Here is a 17559-nt window from a genome sequence, read left to right as displayed (position 1 = left end):
TGCTAAGATAATACTAGTGTTCTACTTTTTTCCAAATAATAATAATAATGTTTTGGGAAAACAAATATAGCACTATCATACTAATGGTTATGGGATACAAAACTAAAATCCTCAAAGAAAGAACAAAAGTTAGTTCCATACCATATCTCGTTCCATTTGAGTATAAAGAGATTAATTTCTGCCCACAAATTTCGGGCAAATCATCATCACAAGGTTAAACATACGTGCTAAAAACTTCTACTCCATCCTACATCTCAGAGTTTTTACAATGGCTAACCAATTTATTAAAATCTGTAGAGTCAAGCAAACCCCTTGCTTCCTATTTTACTTTCCATTCATATGGAGAAGGTTTTTGAGAGTGGAGGACAGTGCGAAATAATATATGAAAAAATCTGTAATGTTTTCTTCACTCGGCTTTTTGCTTTGAAGACCTCCTTGCGTTTGAAGTTCGGATCCCACTCGTGCATCTACCCACAAACTTGAGAATTTCATCGATTAAAATCACAGGCAAAGCGACGGCCAGAACCAACAACCATTCGTTTAAACTGAGAGGTACGATCCCAAAAATTCTAGCAAGGAAAGGTACATATAGGATCAAGAAATGCAAGCCAAACGAGATTGACATAGCCAAAAGGAGCCATGGATTGACCCAGGGTGGCATTGATACGAGGCTCCCATCTTCAGATAGCGCATTGAGTGAATTAAACATTTCAATGGCAACTAATACAGAGAGAGAGAGAGTCATGGCCTTCACTTTGCCCTCATGGAAGTAGTCGCACGGGTCATCAAATTTGAACTCCAGTGTTCCAGCTGTGAAGGGCGAGACTGAAAAATTCTGCCAGGTGTGGCACTGGCCCCAGTTGGCTAGTTGAGAATAAGTGACAAGGCTGTGGCCATCTCCGACGAGGTTGATGCCCAAGAACGAGGAATGAGTGTACCAAATGATGAATATCCCGACAGTTGCTAGGCCAACATATGAACCAATCACCTGAATCATTGTTTACATGAAGTATTTAAAATTTTGAGATGAGATGTGAAAGTTGAAAAGAAAATGATAACAAACATGTATATACCAAATAACGAAAGAGAATCCATGGACTGATCAATGAATCGTCACTTCTTCTAGGTGGTTTCTTCATTATATCCTTGTCTGGTGGATTGAAACCCAATGCAGTAGCTGGTGGTCCATCAGTTACCAAGTTAACCCACAGAAGTTGAACTGGAATCAGACCTTCCGGAATGCCTAAAGCGGCAGTTAAGAATATGGAGGCAACTTCGCCAATGTTCGAGGAGATCATGTACCTGCAACAGAAAAACACTTCACATACAGCTGCTGGAAAGGATTATTCGGCTACGCAAAACATCATTTACGGCAAGCTAAAAACTAAAATCGCATTGTATCCCTTTTCTTTTCGAATTTGGATGGGACAACCTAAAATGAGGTAAAGCATAACATTTCCAATCCACTGAGAAACTGCTGAGTTCTTTTGTGCCATATAAAAGGATTCATCCAAGCTAGATCAATATCTCTTATGATAAAATTTCTCTCTTTCCACAACCAAATTGCTGCAACATTGTCATTCTACATGATTAATCAGGAGCTTCCCACTCTTATAACAAATTTATAACAATAATTTGATAATATAAAACATTTAAAAAATATAGAAAATTATACTTGCTCTTGTAGAAACTACTGAGAAATTAAAAGTGAAGATGATGGGGAACGAACAGCTAGTATAAAGTCTAACCTGATAAATGCCTTCATGTTATTGTAAATAGATCTGCCTTCACCAACTGCTGCAACAATTGTGCTGAAATTATCATCTGATAAAACCATGTCAGAAGCTTCCTTTGCAACCTAGAAAGCCGGACAAGAATAAATATTTAAACTTTGGCAATTTACCACTTGTATAACTGAATGTCTTGGAACATGCAAAACTCTACGTGGTGTCCAGATAGGCCTCTAATCACACAAGTACGAAGGTAAAATGACGGTTCAACAAAGCCATAATTGAAGTATAGAACAGTGAATATGCAAAGAGAACATGAGATACATAATGCACATGTTCAACAACATTTAATTAATACAGTTTGGCCTTGGTTTTTCATTTTAATGAGATTACCTCAGTCCCAGTAATGCCCATTGCTATCCCTATATCAGCCAATTTCAGGGCAGGTGCATCATTCACTCCATCCCCTGTCATTGCAACAACCTCACCTGATTCTTTGAGCAACCTCACTATTTCTTGTTTGTGTCTTGGTTCAGCCCTGGAGAAAAGAAGCCCTCCACTTTGCGCTAAATGCCTCTCTTTGTCAAGACCAGAAAGCTCCATAAATTCTTTCCCTGTTAAACTTCTTGAACGGATTGTCTCATCACGGCCAAAAACACCTATTTCACGACAAATGGTTTCAGCTGTATCTTTGTTATCTCCAGTGATCACCATAACTCGAATGCCAGCTGTTCTGCAATCCTCAATTGCTTGAGGCACTTCTTTCCTTGGAGGATCCTTAGACAATACAAACAAAGTTATGGAGGTCAGCAAGAAGTTGGTTATCCGTCTCAAGAGAGATGGAGTTGAAGAAAAATTAGTAAATGATAAAGATAGAAAATTACTCTTAAACCAGCTAAGCCAACAAAAATTAATTTGCTCTCAATTGCCGAGTAGTTTGCAGGGTTCGTTAAGAGTTCATGAGCTGGATGGTCTTCATTGCCATTATATGTCGTAAATTCTGGAAGGTTATCCGTGCATGCAAAACCCAAAACCCTTAATGCACGTGTTGACATTTCATTAAGGCTCTTTAATATATTTTCCCTTGAACTTTGATTTAATTCTGCTATAGAACCATCAAGCAGTTGCACGTAGGAGCTTCTTTCCAGTAAATTCTCAACTGCACCCTGCAAAATTGTATAGAAAAAATTTCCAGACTCATCAAACATATATGACATGAAACAAACATCAAAGAAAATTGAAAATCAAAGCAATGCACAGCTTCCTAAGTTGTCAAACATTTATGAAGCAAAAACATGAAAGAGAATGGAAACTCAAAGAAATGCTAACTTCCCACGGAAGAATGCTAATTAAGGATCACAAAAAAAAAAGTCACATCACAAGTAATTTACTAGTTATCCTCATTGGAATTTGTACCAGTAAAGTTGACTCGAATTATACAAGCATAACTGGAGATAAGAGATGTACCTTTACAAGTAGCAGTTTTCTTCCTGAGTTAGAACTTACAATGACCCCCATGGATTTTCTATCACGATCAAACTCAAGGGTGGCAATCCGCTGTTCAATTTTATTCCATTTGTAGGAGCACCCTTAGATGACCCAGTTGAAACTTCATCAGTATAAAATTAACTGGTTCAAAATAATTTTGCAAGGCATAAGAATAACTTACTTAAAATACCATCATACTCTGAAGAGGTACTAGAACCTAACTCACGTGGGAAGCCCATTTTCTCCACCAGAACCTGAAAAATATCAGACGCTTATCCTTTACGAAATATTCAGCAAGCCAAAGCTTAAGCGGTAACATAAGAATGTAAAATTTGAACTCAAAAACTGTGCTAATTATTCACAGCCAAGAAATATTTGCAAAAAAATGCGACATGACAGAAAAAGAACTGCTTGCTCATTTACAGGAATCACAACTTCCAAAAATTAGAAACTGGGACTAATTTAGCCAGGCACGAGGTTGATAGTAAGAGCAACAAATAACAATATAATATTTTGATAAAAATACCTCTTCGGAATTCAGTACAATGTAGTTTACTCATACTGTCTGTTACTTAATGGTTACAACAACCAATACCTTAAGTGCTGCTTCAGTTGGCATTCCATTGGCGACAAAATGCTCAGATTTGTCGTGCCCAGATTTTTCGACATTCGCATCATTACAAATAGAAGCAATCTTAGCAATCATCATGAGGTTTGGATCTAATTGACCCTCTGTCCAGTTCTGGATTTTACCATCAAAAGGGTTATAAGTAGTTCCTTGTACGTCAAATGATCGAACCTTGTTCGCCTCAGAACCCATAGCAACAAGTTTTGCCACTGCCATCTGATTAGTGGTCAAAGTGCCAGTTTTATCAGAGCAAATAACAGTGGTGCAGCCAAGGGTTTCAACACTCGGCAACTTACGAACGAGAGCATTTTTAGCAGCCATCTTGCGCGTCCCAAGGGCCAAGCAAGTTGTAATAACAGCGGGTAAACCTTCTGGAATAGCAGCAACCGCCAGTGCAACAGCAATCTCAAAGTAGTAAGTGCACTTCTCAAATGAGAACTTGAAATTTCTGGGCCAACCGTCAACAAACTCCCATGAAAGGAAGTATTTTACGTTAATCAACCATACCAAAGCACAAATCACGCCAATTATAGCAGTTAAAACCTCTCCAAACTCATTCAACTTCTTCTTCAAAGGCGTATCATCCTCACTTTGGGATGCCTCGTGAATCTGTGAGTGCACCTTTCCAATCTCTGTACTCATCCCAATCTGAGTCACCAAGCAAACACAATTCCCATTTACCACAGTCGTTCCAGCAAACACCATACACTTCTTACCCTGAATATCGACATCCTCCGCAACAGCCTTGGTAGTTTTACTCACTGCCTCGCTTTCTCCAGTTAACGACCCTTGTTCAACTCGGAGGGTTGAGCTAATCAAACTTAAAACCCTCATATCAGCTGGAATCTTATCTCCAACTCTCAACTCAACAATATCTCCTGGAACAAGCTCTTTCGCTGGCAAATGGGAAATTTTTCTACCCTCTCGAATAACACTGGCATGTTCTGACTGGATTTCCTTCAATGCTTCCAAAGCTTTCTCCGCATTGTTCTCCTGCCAAACTCCAACTATCGCATTCACAATCAATATCAAGAAGATAACCAATGGCTCCACGAAAGCTGTGATCTCCATCTCACCACCTTCATCCCCATCATACCACGCCAACACAAAGGAGACTACCGCTGCCACAAGTAAAATCCTCACTAACGTATCATTAAACTGATCCAGAATCAACCTTAGAATCGAAGGCCCCTCGTGTTTCTCTAGCTCATTGAACCCATGGATCTGCCTCCTTTTTCTAACATCATCAGCAGACAACCCATACTCCTTGTTTACTTGATACTTCGCTTGACACTCGCTCACATCTTTGGCCCAAGCTGGAAAGTATTCCCCTTTCGGCTCTCTCTTATCATCCAAACTCTCACTTCTACCAAAATCCTGCCCTCCTTTTCCCATCAACGAATCAGGAATCAATCCACAAATGAAAAAATTGTCGAACCAGACAACCACCCGAATGCCACAAAATAATTAATTAAACCTGTAAAAAGAGTGAAGCCAAAAAATAAAATAAAAATTCAAAAAACGATGATTAAAGCCGTCAAAATGCATTAGCACAGCATCTATCCATACAGTAAAAACTCAAAACCGACCGATCCACCAAATCCACAACATTACACAAAAAATATAAACGAAAGTGGAAAATTTACCCTATGTCACCTCCTCACCAACTCTCAAATAAAATTCTGGCTTAGAACTTTAACAGAGATGAAGCGTGTGAAGGTTTCAAATCGCTTTCTCTTCGTATCTCCAGACGGAGAGGGTTTCCTTCCTTTGTTAATGGGGAAGGAATCACGATGTCGCTGGGATATGTACCATTTATTAACAACAAAGTACAACCCATCAAGCGAGTTGATCAACTATAAATTAGTGCTATCACCACTCCCCCTATATTACAACATACGTCAAATTACAGAATTCTCAAAAACTAATTTCATCTACATTTTTTTTTGCTCACATTGTAATAATATAAATAGATTAAATAATTGAGGTCGCCCTATTTATGTATATGTAAATATATTAATTTTTTATTTTTTGTCAATGAAATAAGTTATAATAAAAATATAACCAAAATCTAAAATAATAATTAATATTATAAAAATCAACTTTTGAAAAATAAGTGAGGGTAAAATTGGTTTTCCAACTATTTAGGGAGTGGCCATAGTCATTACTTCCTTTCCCCAGTAAGAACCTTTTCCTTCGTGTAGACGTGTCCCACGGATCATAACCAATCATAAAACCCCACGTTGCAAATTTGATGCCACGCCATCAACTTTACACGTGTCAGATTATGAGTGGGAGGAGCTCTGGCGAAGGGCTGTGGGTGTGAACAGGGTAGCGGGATGCTCTCTAGAATTAATTAAGAATTAAGACATTTTATTAAATATAAATGAAGGAAACTTCGAGGGGGTTTCGCTGAGGATAAAAAAGGAAAATGGATGCACGGCGACGTTTCGAATGAAAGCATATTACTTTCTTGAGATGCTATTTGCTTGTAGGGGAATTTTATTTTAATTAACTACCAACTTTTTTTCTTGGAAAATAACCAATGAAGATTATATAGAAATAATAATTGAAGTTGAAAGTTTCTTGGAAGTTATTTTATGTTATATTTACGATCATTATATTTATCGTTTTATAAAAAATTATATTTAATAATGATGATACAACTATAATCTATTTAATCGTACATAAGTTCAAACACATCGTTTCGATTGATCTATTAATCAAAAATAATTATTTCACCTCAACAATTTTTATCTCAATAATTACATTTCTTGCAATCAACGAGAATCGAACTCATGACCTTGATTATGATACCAATTGTAGGACCGAACGCTTGTCACTTTACCAAAAGCTATAACTGATGTTAATGATGAAACTCTAATTTTTTTCATCTAACATGAACATCATGTTTCGATTGCTCTGTCAAAATAGAAGCCAAACCAACAGACGACTATATCACATCCATTGACTTGATAATTTTATTTAGACTTTACAGATTCCAAAAACACCATGGGTCGTTTTCCTGGGTAATTAATTGCATGAAATTCTAGTGAAATTTCCTTTTGATAGTTCCGACTAAAATGATGACTATATAATATTGCTTGCACAAGTGACAACATGGCACCATATATATATGACGATTTTTAAAAAATATATATATTTAAAAATATTTAATTTTTACAATATTTATATGAAATTTATTTTGATGAAATAAAATAAATAACCATTATCGATTATTTTATAACACTCTTACGTCCTCATTTACTTCGCGATGAATGACCTCTTTCTTTTCCACTGATCAATGTTTAGTTGTAATTATTTACTTATTCATATATTAATTATTTAACATTTATCATCAAATTATTGCATAAAAAAACAAACATATTGTACCATTTCACATTCAACTTAAATATTTTAATAATCATATAATTTTTTTAATCAAAATTTCATCTCATCCATCCAAGTAATCGGGATATGAATTTAAATTTATAGTCATTTTTCATTATTATGGTATAATTTTTTTAACATCAATTTTAATTAATACTTGATTCGATGCTTATTTGTGTGTATTCCCTGGAATACAGTGTGTGGATGGGATTTGAAATCCAAATATATTTTCATTGTTTAATAACTTAAAAGGAAAAAAAAAATCAAACTCCTCTAAAGTACAATCAATGAGTTTCAAATTTTTAGAATATGAGAGTTATTTAAAACTCATTGTGATTAATATAAATATAGTGTAAATAAATAAAAGATGAATTTGATTTTTCTTTGTTGAGGTTATTTAACTGTGAAAATTAATGAATTTCAAATACATTAATTCAAATGCAACATTTAAATCCAATAATTCGTAGATGCTTTCATTATCTGTAACTTCTCGGTAACTTTCAAATGTTTTCGTAAAGAATTTGTTCACTTACTAAACTAAACCGGCAATCAACTGATAAATATAATTTAAATAAGTCATCGAGACTCACGTATGTATGATTAAAGAGTAGGTCTCTTGTTAGACGATCTCACGAATCTTTATCTATCAGATGGGCAACCCTACTGATATTCACAATAAAATGTAATACTCTTAGCAGAAAAAGTAATATCTTTTCATGGATGACCCAAATAAGATATCCGTCTCACAAAATACGACATGTGAGACCGTCTCACACAAGTTTTTGCCATAATTAAAATAAGCCAGACTGCATATTTCGTGGGTGATTACCACGAAAGAGAGTTTTTGGAGTCAATCATCGGCAACGTACACCATGATAGCTCAGTACGCATAGACGGTCATCCCATGGTGGTGGCGAGTTTTATGAGCTGCCCGCACATGCCAATGTAGATTTTTGAAAGGCAAATTGAATGTGTCATGATTTTTTAAATATTTATTTAAACCAATATATATTACACGATATTTCTTCGTAACAAAAATAAAAAAAAATATAATTTTCAGTGAAAATAATAATTCAGATATAAAAAATAATATTTTTCATTCAAATAATCATATATCATATGATATTTTTTTCATAACATAACTATACATTGAAATTTTTATAATGAAAATTAATATTTTGAACATAATAAGTGATACTTTTTATTAGTCGATTCAGATATTTATATCAAAACATTGATCCGTGAGATGGTCTCACGTAAATTTTACGGATCAATTTTTGTATAAGTTTTAATTAATAAACAGATTGACCCTAATTTTAGCGTTAATACTGGAGGATCTCAGAACTCGGAGTAACTTGGGCCGTGTTTAGTTCACCTCTTAAAATTGAATACTCAAATCAACTTTTGCGTATATTCTCGAACTAAGGTCCATGAAGAAATTTGGTCCATTACCGTTCATAGAATAGAATTTTGTGGGTAATATAAATTTTATTTTACTCTCTTAAGTAATAACCTACGGGTGGGTTTTAATGGAAAAAAATGAGTTATTTAACTAACCATTGCGTAAATCAAAGTACATCTTGTGATCGTAATCTCAATTTCCATATGATCAATCGATCAAGTTCAATTAGATGATCGAAAATGGTCATTTTTATAAATCACAAATAATCTATATTTATATATTTTTTTATTACAAAAAGTAGCTTGCACGCTAGGACATCACAGCAGAGCGTGACTTCTGTCTTCTCTTCCCTTGAAATATCCGACCTCAAACGATATTCCAATTAGTTTTTTTTTTATCGTATACTAGTGAATGAGTGTGTGTGCGTCTAAATTATATTAATGCATGCATCATATAAACTAGCGAACGATACACATACGATATATGCATAAAATAATGATTATTATATATATAAATTATTATCATAATCATTAATAGATCGAGTTGATTCATAAAATTTTGTTATAATTTTAAATTATNAAAATTGTGAAGTTCAAAATTTTATTTTAAAAGACAGGAAATTAACAAGAAACAACCTCTACTATATATACAAATTATTTATCCTTAAAATTAAAAATATCATTTGAAAGCAAAAGGGATATTTCTTTATCATATGTTTTAATAATGTATTAAATAAAATTAAATTTAAAAATTGGTCATCTATATATCCCACTTACACATGATGGCAAGCCATTGGCCTTCTCCCAAAACCTTACTCGATCCCTACTCTCGATTTCCATTATTCCAATATGATCTATGTAAAATAACTTTCGGTATACATATATTTAATAACATATCTGATCGGTTTGAATATTAAAATTCTCGACCAAGCTGAAAAAGATGGCCTCTACATGTATATCAAGCTGTGTAAGCGACGCCCGTGTTCCGATGAGAGCCACCTATGTCAACCTCTACAAGTGGCCGGAATCCGACGCCGAGTTTGTGAGGTCGATGAGCTCCAACGTCCGCCGGGGATCCAATAATTCTATGTACGGTCACCCGAGGGTGGTGGATAGTCTTTCATGTAGGCAGTTGTATTTGAGGAGCTACAATTTCTCTAGAGAAGAAGATGACGAAAAGACGATTAAGTGCCTTGGTAAAGGTAATAAGGAGAAGGAGTCGACCAAGTCCCGCGGCAGCGGTGGAAGGAGGAGGACGAGGAGCGCCGGGATGAAGAGGGCGAAGATGGTGTCTTGCTCCGCCTTGAGATCAATTTTCAGGCGGCTGCTGTCTTGCACAACCGAGATTGATGTTGCCAATTGACCGTGTGCTTTTTCTAATTTCTCTCTTTTCCATTTAAAGTTTGAGACAATTCATTGAATGATATGTCTTTATGATATATATGTTTTTTCTTGAATTTGATGGATCGATAGATTAATTGATACATGGAGCTAGTTTTGTTAATTAAGAAGAGTCGATTCATCTAGACTTTTTATATCAAGAAACTTGCTCGTAGATCCACTTGTAAAAGTAATGTAAATTTATATATACTTGTGTTATGAATGAAAGGATATATTATATTTCAACTGCATGAGTTTTCTATATGGATTTTCGAAAAATTATTTTTTTTATTATTAGAAAAGTGATGAGCACTACTATTAATTACCATAAAATACTGGAGATTTTTAGTGCAATTGACATAGTGGTTTGCAACTGGTAGACAAGTGCACTCGATACATAATAATGTTTGATAGTTTGTACAGTTAATCTAATTTATAAATTTGGGTTGTTAATTGAGGTGTAATTTGGATGAATTTTACAATTAATTAATTGTATACATACATACACATACATACATACATACATATANTTAATAAAATAACCAAGATAATAGTCGTGAGCTTTATTTTTCCCGCTGGCTAGACGGCTGAATCCAATGTTCACTCACATAATCTGGATTATATATTAGTGGAAATATTCTACAAGTTTTGGTCACATATCAATTATCATTACTCATATTATAAAAAATTATAGTTGATAATACTAATACAACTCAGTTAGATCAAACACATAACTAAGCCAAAAATTATACAAGTTAGTTTATGTGCAACTTTATTTTTTTATAATCGTGGTAGCGCGGAATGCACCTACTTGAGTGTTAACGGGTCTGGCTGTCAGGCCCATGTGTTCAGGGAGATGTGTGTTTATATGCTGGTGATGTCTTATATAGAGATCAGTCTTACTATTTTTTTTATCGCCAGTCATGTCATCAATAAAGACAATATGATAAGTTAAGATCTGATGTAACTTTTTTACGGTCTGTCTAGCCAACCAGATCAAGCGGTACGACGTCGGTAACTTGGCGCACGATAACTTTTCAAGATGTTACAAATCTCAATACTACTATCACTAATGCACACTTAATCCAACATTTCAAAATTTTAAGATCTCTTATTGGTTAATTAATTGATTAATTAATGACCAAAAATCTATTCAATCGCCTATATATAAAATGAAATTTTTTTTTTTTATTTTCGACGAGCTAAAAAATTTATATGTTTTTAACGTTAAAAGTTATATATGTTTGGTACAAATTAAAAAAGTAGATATACTTTCAAGGATTTGATCAAAATACTTTATGTTTAATTAACAATATCTCTTGCTATACTTTTATTTTCTTTATAATGTAAAAGTTATTTATAAATAAATACATTTTGTAACTAATAATAACTTAAACTCTTCATCAATAATTTTGATTACACAAAAACTCTTGTATCATTGTCTCACAAATCAATTTTATGAGACGAGTCTCTGACTCGATCCGACCCTTGAAAAATATTATTTTTTATGTCTAAAATATTATTTTCACTTCAAATGAAAAAATATTGTACAACACATAATGATTTGAGTAAAAAAAAAATTCACTATATATATGGATAGAGTCGTCTCGTCTCACATATATAAATCGGTGAGATTGTTGCACAAGAGACATACTGATCTTTTGCTTGTGATGAAAACATTTCTCTCCCAAACTTTTATTTTGTTGGAACTTCTCCCCCATTATTTAATTAAGTGCATCGATTTTGTCATATAAAGGAATGGGGAGTTTCAAAATCATGAAATTCGTTATTGTATGATCAATTTATTTTATATTAGATTTGATATATTTTTAAAAAATTTCAAATTTGGGTTATTTCAACGCAACCCTTAGATATCACGCACAAGTTAATTCTGGAATCATAGTAATTATTCAAAAGTAGTAAATATTAAAATCTAGAAACATTAGTTCGAATGTGAAATTAAAGATAAAGGTGGCCGTAGTGGAATTTGAAAGAAAGTGATCCCATATTTGCATGCCGTGTATGAATTCAATGTCCTCTAGTGCTGAAAAAAAGGGGTGGTCGTCCAATGGAGTTCTCACTTCTATCACGAAATTCCCTCCTTTTTTTTTTCTAACATTGCTCTAATAAACACCAAAAGTGAATCTACAAATCGTTGCCAAGTTGACAAATGTAGCCAAAACGATAAGTTTTCATTTATTAATAAATTAAAGAAAAGTTATCGAATTTCAAACCACGGTTTGATCTCATCAAAGTATCAACATAATTACATTCACGTCTAACTTTTGCATAATCAAAAACTACTTTAATTTCATGTCTAAGCCCTCGTATGATGACAGACACAGTTGACCACGTGTTCGAAACAAAAACAAAAGGTTGTTCGTCGTCCATTTGCTAGGAATAAAATACAATAAATCTTTCGGTTTGTTGTAAATATATGCGAAAGGTTGTCACTAAATTGGTTTTTAAAAGATCAAAATAATAAAATTGTGCTTAAATTCACAAATTCTGACTAAATGATTGTTGGTGTTTGAGAAGATATACGATTTAAAACATTAGAATCATATTGTTACTATTAGTTATAGTTTTTGGTAAAATGACAATTGTTCGATCCTACAACTGGTGTGAGTCATTTTATGGGTTAGATTATCCTAATAAGCATATTTACATACTTCTTGAGGAATTGTTTGAGGTATAACTGATCTCTGTTGAGGGCAGTGCCATGACCATGAAAAATTATAAGACTTATTTAGTAAGGTGTATGAACAAGACCAAGGATTAGACACACATATCCTAAAATTCGTGGGTCTAAAAGCCCTACTCGTCAGCATCCAAATAGGTTTTGATCTAGTCGTAATTACTTGATTTCATTCTTATTTTCTTGAAAATGAAAAATCAAGAAAACATTTGTTGGCTGGATTTTAATTTGACCCATGCAGCTAAATGCTTAAACTTGAAAACTGAAGGACTTCATTTGCAAACTCTCAAAAGGTAGTATTTTTTTTCTAAAAAACAAAAAAACAAGTCGAAAAGGAAGAGTTAAAATGATATTTTCTTGAATGTTACATTANTCCAACGCAAGATTTGGTTGGGTTTATCGCCCCGTTTAATTATGTAAAAGTACTCTACCTTTTTTATTTTTTCCGAGGGGCTTTCTTTATTATCTCTCCAAATATTGATGTTATTTATTATATAAAAACTACTACGAGATCATCTTAAAGATTAATCTTGTGAGACGGATATAATCAATAAAAAATATTTTTTAATATCAAATATGGATAAAGTTGACATCTATATTATTTCGCGTGACCGTCCACAGGAGACCATATTTAAAATATATGCACTCGTGANTTGGTTTTAAAGTGCTTGATGACTGTGTATGTAACACGCATTCATGCGAATCTAATGTGTGAAAAATATCTATTTTAGTTGCCGATATATTTATTTTTTTTTAAAAGTGTTTATTTTAGTAGTAAAAAACAGGCTTCGGTAGGTCTTGAAAATCTTGTTCATTATTAACCACAAAAATAGGAAAATTTGAAAACCATTGCTTTTTATCCTAATTTGCCAAATCAACCAACCTCAAAACTGCAACAAAAATTACATATTATTGCATTGGATATAGAAAATGTGAAAATTTGAAAACCATTGCTTCTAAATAGATTTATATAATCAATTCAAAATAATTTTGTACGAAAATATTATATATGCGTGACCATAATTATCTGGAAAATGAAGTTTATAGACGAGACTCGAACTCGAGCTTAACTTCAACGTGAGATGAGCCAACAAATTTTGATGTCAACTTATTACACACTAGAACTTGATCATAGCACCAAAATGGAATTTCTATAAACCAAAGAACAGCAGCCTTTCAATTTCAAAACAAATCAACATCATACCGATAAACAATCGAATACTCTCTCTCGATATATATGTAAATGCACCAAATACACAAACTGAAAACACCAAGTGTGAAGATTGTTGAATTCCAATAAGATACAAAAAAACAAAGCAAATTCAAGATTTCAAACTTCCAAATGTTTGACAGAACATAGAAGAAACATAAAGGAAAAGGTGTCAAGTGTATTAAGTATATGATCTACAAGCTTTTATCTACCCTCGGAATTTACCAGTTGAGAGAAAACTCGGCTCATAGAAACACCAGAAAGATCATCCACATTTGAATGTTGAAACTGGGTGGTGTTAGCTCTAGATTCGACCCGACTAAATTCACCGACCTGTGGAGACAACTGGCCAATAGCATTGGTACTATTTTCCTCCGGATCATCTGGTATGACCGTTTCTTGAAGTTGGAGAGCGTACTCGAGGTTCCACAATATGTCTCCCATGGAGGGCCTATCAACTCCATAATCAGCCAAGCATTTCTCTGCCGTTTCCCCAAACTTTCTGAGGGAGTCGGGCTTTATTTTTCCAAGAAGATTAGCATCTATTATTTGATCCAACCGTCCTTTTTTTTGCCACTTCATAGCCCATTCTGCCAAGTTAACCATTTCTCTAGGAAGAGATGGATCTATCACAGGCCTAGCGCAAAGAACTTCGAATAAAACAACACCGAAAGAGTAAACATCCGATTTTTCAGTCAGTTGTTGCCTTCTGAAATACTCAGGATCTAGGTAACCAAAACTACCTTTAACAGCGGTGCTAACATGAGTTTGATCAATCTCAGGCCCTGTCTTAGAAAGTCCAAAATCAGCCACCTTGGCCATGAAGTTCTCGTCGAGCAATATGTTTGCAGACTTCACATCACGATGAATAACAGCTTTCGCATATCCTGTGTGAAGATAGTGCAGCCCTCTTGCTGATCCAATGCATATCTCGAGTCTCTCCTTCCAACTCAAGCTCGGAAGATTTGAACCATAGAGATGGCTTTTGAGAGTCCCGTTTTCCATATACTCATAAACAAGAATCATTTCATTCTTTTCGTCACAGTAACCAATCAAGGAAACCAAATGGCGGTGGCGGAATTGAGAAAGCATCTCAATCTCCGTTTGGAACTCTGCTAAGCCTTGCTGGGACCTGGGATTTCCTCGTTTCACGGCTATCTTAGTACCATCACTGAAAACACCCTTGTAAACCTTCCCAAATCCACCAATTCCAATCACCCAACTTTCATCAAAGTTATTTGTCGCCTCTTGAACTGCAGCAAACGGGATACGATAGCTCAAGTTAGATCCGTTGCTAACAGTTGTTGCAGTTGAATATTTACTTCCCATAGTGAGTGAATTTCCCCCGTTAACCGATATAGGAACCCATGTTTTTGATTGGGCCAATCGCTTTTGTTTCCTCCTTCTATGAACGAAAATCAGAACACCTGCAAGTATCAAAACAACCGCTGCCCCTACACACACACCCACAATAATTCCAACATTCTTCTTGGAACTTGAAAATGAAGGAAAAATGGATGTCCCAGCTAGACTATCCTTTGAGTTGGCCAATTTCATAATCTCCAATCCATTAAGAAAGGCATCGGGGTAAGCGCTAATAGGAGATGGGCCAACACTTACACTAATATTGTTTTTGACAACCGCAGTAGTAACAAAGTCCATATAATATGCATTGGCCAATCCTGGGGTTTTCAGACTTAATTGAAGATCTTGAGCAACGATGAACGAATCAATATAAACATTAAACACGAGTTGATTAGCTGATGTGCTTACAATATCACAGAAATGCAACCGAAGTAAGTACTGAAAGCCCGGATCCACCTTGAACGACCATGTGACATTGAAATTACCTCGGGGATCATCTTCAGAATTCATCTTTGTGCAAGTTCCATACACAGTCTGTGGAGCAGAATCTGATGTAGCGCCACCAGGAGGATAAGAAACTGACTGAATATTGGAAGCGTTAGTCGCCAGATTGGGTTGCACCAAGAAACTTCTGTCAGGAACCCAAGTCCGCCCCAGTGTATCATTCACTAAGGACACGAACGGGCCGCCCATATTTACCCTTGCAACTGTCTCAAAAGACTGTGCCACGAGTCCACTAAATGCCCCCGATGGATTGACAAGAGCAGCATCATCGGTGATAAGGGAATCCGGAACTGAAACAACTTCAAGGGCATTAATGTATGCAAAAGAATTCGTCGATGAGGAGAAGGTTATTACAAGCTCTCCAGCCGCCACATTCACCGAATATTCTTTGACAGTAGCATTTTTGGGGCTGAAATCGCTGAGGAGTAATGTCTTTTGGGAGAAAACAGAGAAACTAGCAGTATTCATATCATAATTCTGGTACACAAACGGATAAAAATGCAAACGAATCCAGTGCCTCCCGCCCTGTTGAATGGAAAACGTATACCTGGAGGGTCCAGTAAATATTCTTGCTGTGCTAAACAGCTGGGCATCTTCAGATGGGGTAATAGAATTCAAATTGCTATCGGCCAAAATATCTTGTGGAGTTGTTAGCAATCTTGAAGCTGATTTATCAGCCACATAAGTAAAATTCCCAATAGTAACATCTCTTGATGAACCGCAACTTATATAAAACTTATCAACAGGATTAAATCCTCTAGAACAACATCCCATATTCAAGATCAATAAAACCCAGATGAAAAACCTCAAAATTCCACATGCCATCATAACAAGTCCAACAAATACAACCCCTCTGAGCTCAAACAACTAACAATCACTCATGTATTTCATCAAGAAATGAATAAAACATCACACAGCCGTCAAAGGAAACTGAGAAAGAAAAGAAGAAAAAGATGCACCTTTCAGATCAAATGAGTTCCAGGAGAAAAAATTGAGAAAAACCCAGATATCCTTGGACACGGAAATATTCTGCTCAGATCTAAAATAATCTCAACAAAAGCTTATGCCGAACAGCAACGATATAGCTCATCAGCCAATCTTGGCAGACTGAATAGACATCCTCCAGCTATATAGACCAGAAGTTTCCTCTCTTTTCCCTTCTCAAAAAAACAACAGATCAGAATTATTCATGGTTCATATAAAATGCGAAAAATAACAAAACGAAACCACCCATAAAAAAAAAGAAAAAAGAAAGATACGGTGGGAAAGTAATCCAAAAATGAATAATATAATTCCTGGCACTTGTATGTGGTGTTAGGTTGGAGAGGGTTGACTTTTTGGGAATGTGAAATGGAGGTAAAACTCATCAATGAAGGAGATTAAGGTTTGGGGTTTAGGGAAGATGACAGGAGGTGCTGAGGTAACATCACCTTTACAAGAGGAGTTGTGAGGGAAAGACTGATTAAATATAATTATTATATTTTTATATAAATCAGATAAAAATAAAAATTAATATATATTATTTTTTTTATTAAATTTAGTCTAAATTTCTTTTGGCCGACCCACAATTTCTCATTCTTCGCTCAACGAGTAATTGTAGAAATCGAATATGTGATAATTTTCTCATTGACTTAGGGATCTCGTGGAAAAAATTTAAAATAAAGTAGATTTGGGGATTAATTTTCGGGTCCAAGGATTTTTTTTGAATCCTCGAAATAATTCGAGGTAAGTATAAGAGACTAAGAGTGTTATTTTGATTCGCTAA

The 17559-nt window shown here is 34.8% G+C and overlaps 3 protein-coding genes across 5 annotated transcripts; 1 reads left to right on the top strand and 2 right to left on the bottom strand.

The window, feature by feature from the left end:
• Positions 1–116: 116 nt before the first annotated feature.
• Positions 117–5678, bottom strand: LOC140956463 (calcium-transporting ATPase 4, endoplasmic reticulum-type-like). Of its 3 annotated transcripts, none has more exons than XM_073413198.1 (9): positions 5493–5678; positions 3814–5323; positions 3400–3472; positions 3198–3319; positions 2615–2896; positions 2124–2507; positions 1749–1858; positions 1074–1302; positions 117–988 (listed from the first exon to the last, which is right to left on the bottom strand). In XM_073413198.1, exons 2-9 carry the CDS (start codon positions 5239–5241, stop codon positions 407–409), a joined length of 3210 nt encoding a protein of 1069 aa, XP_073269299.1. In that variant the 5' UTR covers positions 5242–5323; positions 5493–5678; the 3' UTR covers positions 117–406. The 3 variants fall into 3 exon arrangements, with proteins under 3 accessions (XP_073269299.1, XP_073269301.1, XP_073269300.1); XM_073413200.1 differs by having other exon boundaries at positions 5515–5677; XM_073413199.1 differs by having other exon boundaries at positions 5511–5655.
• A 3899-nt stretch (positions 5679–9577) lies between these two features.
• On the top strand, positions 9578–10000 carry LOC140957186 (uncharacterized). Its single transcript, XM_073414325.1, has one exon. The coding sequence runs from the start codon at positions 9578–9580 to the stop codon at positions 9998–10000; it is 423 nt and encodes a 140-aa protein (XP_073270426.1).
• A 3922-nt stretch (positions 10001–13922) lies between these two features.
• LOC140957678 (receptor-like protein kinase HERK 1) lies at positions 13923–17237 on the bottom strand. Its single transcript, XM_073415017.1, has one exon. It carries the CDS (start codon positions 16620–16622, stop codon positions 14130–14132), a length of 2493 nt encoding a protein of 830 aa, XP_073271118.1. The 5' UTR covers positions 16623–17237; the 3' UTR covers positions 13923–14129.
• Between the last annotated feature and the right edge of the window lie 322 nt (positions 17238–17559).

The sequence above is a fragment of the Primulina huaijiensis genome, chromosome 14, assembly GCF_012295235.1.
Source record: "Primulina huaijiensis isolate GDHJ02 chromosome 14, ASM1229523v2, whole genome shotgun sequence".
Taxonomy (NCBI): domain Eukaryota; kingdom Viridiplantae; phylum Streptophyta; class Magnoliopsida; order Lamiales; family Gesneriaceae; genus Primulina; species Primulina huaijiensis.
This window is presented reverse-complemented; position numbering and strand designations above follow the sequence as displayed.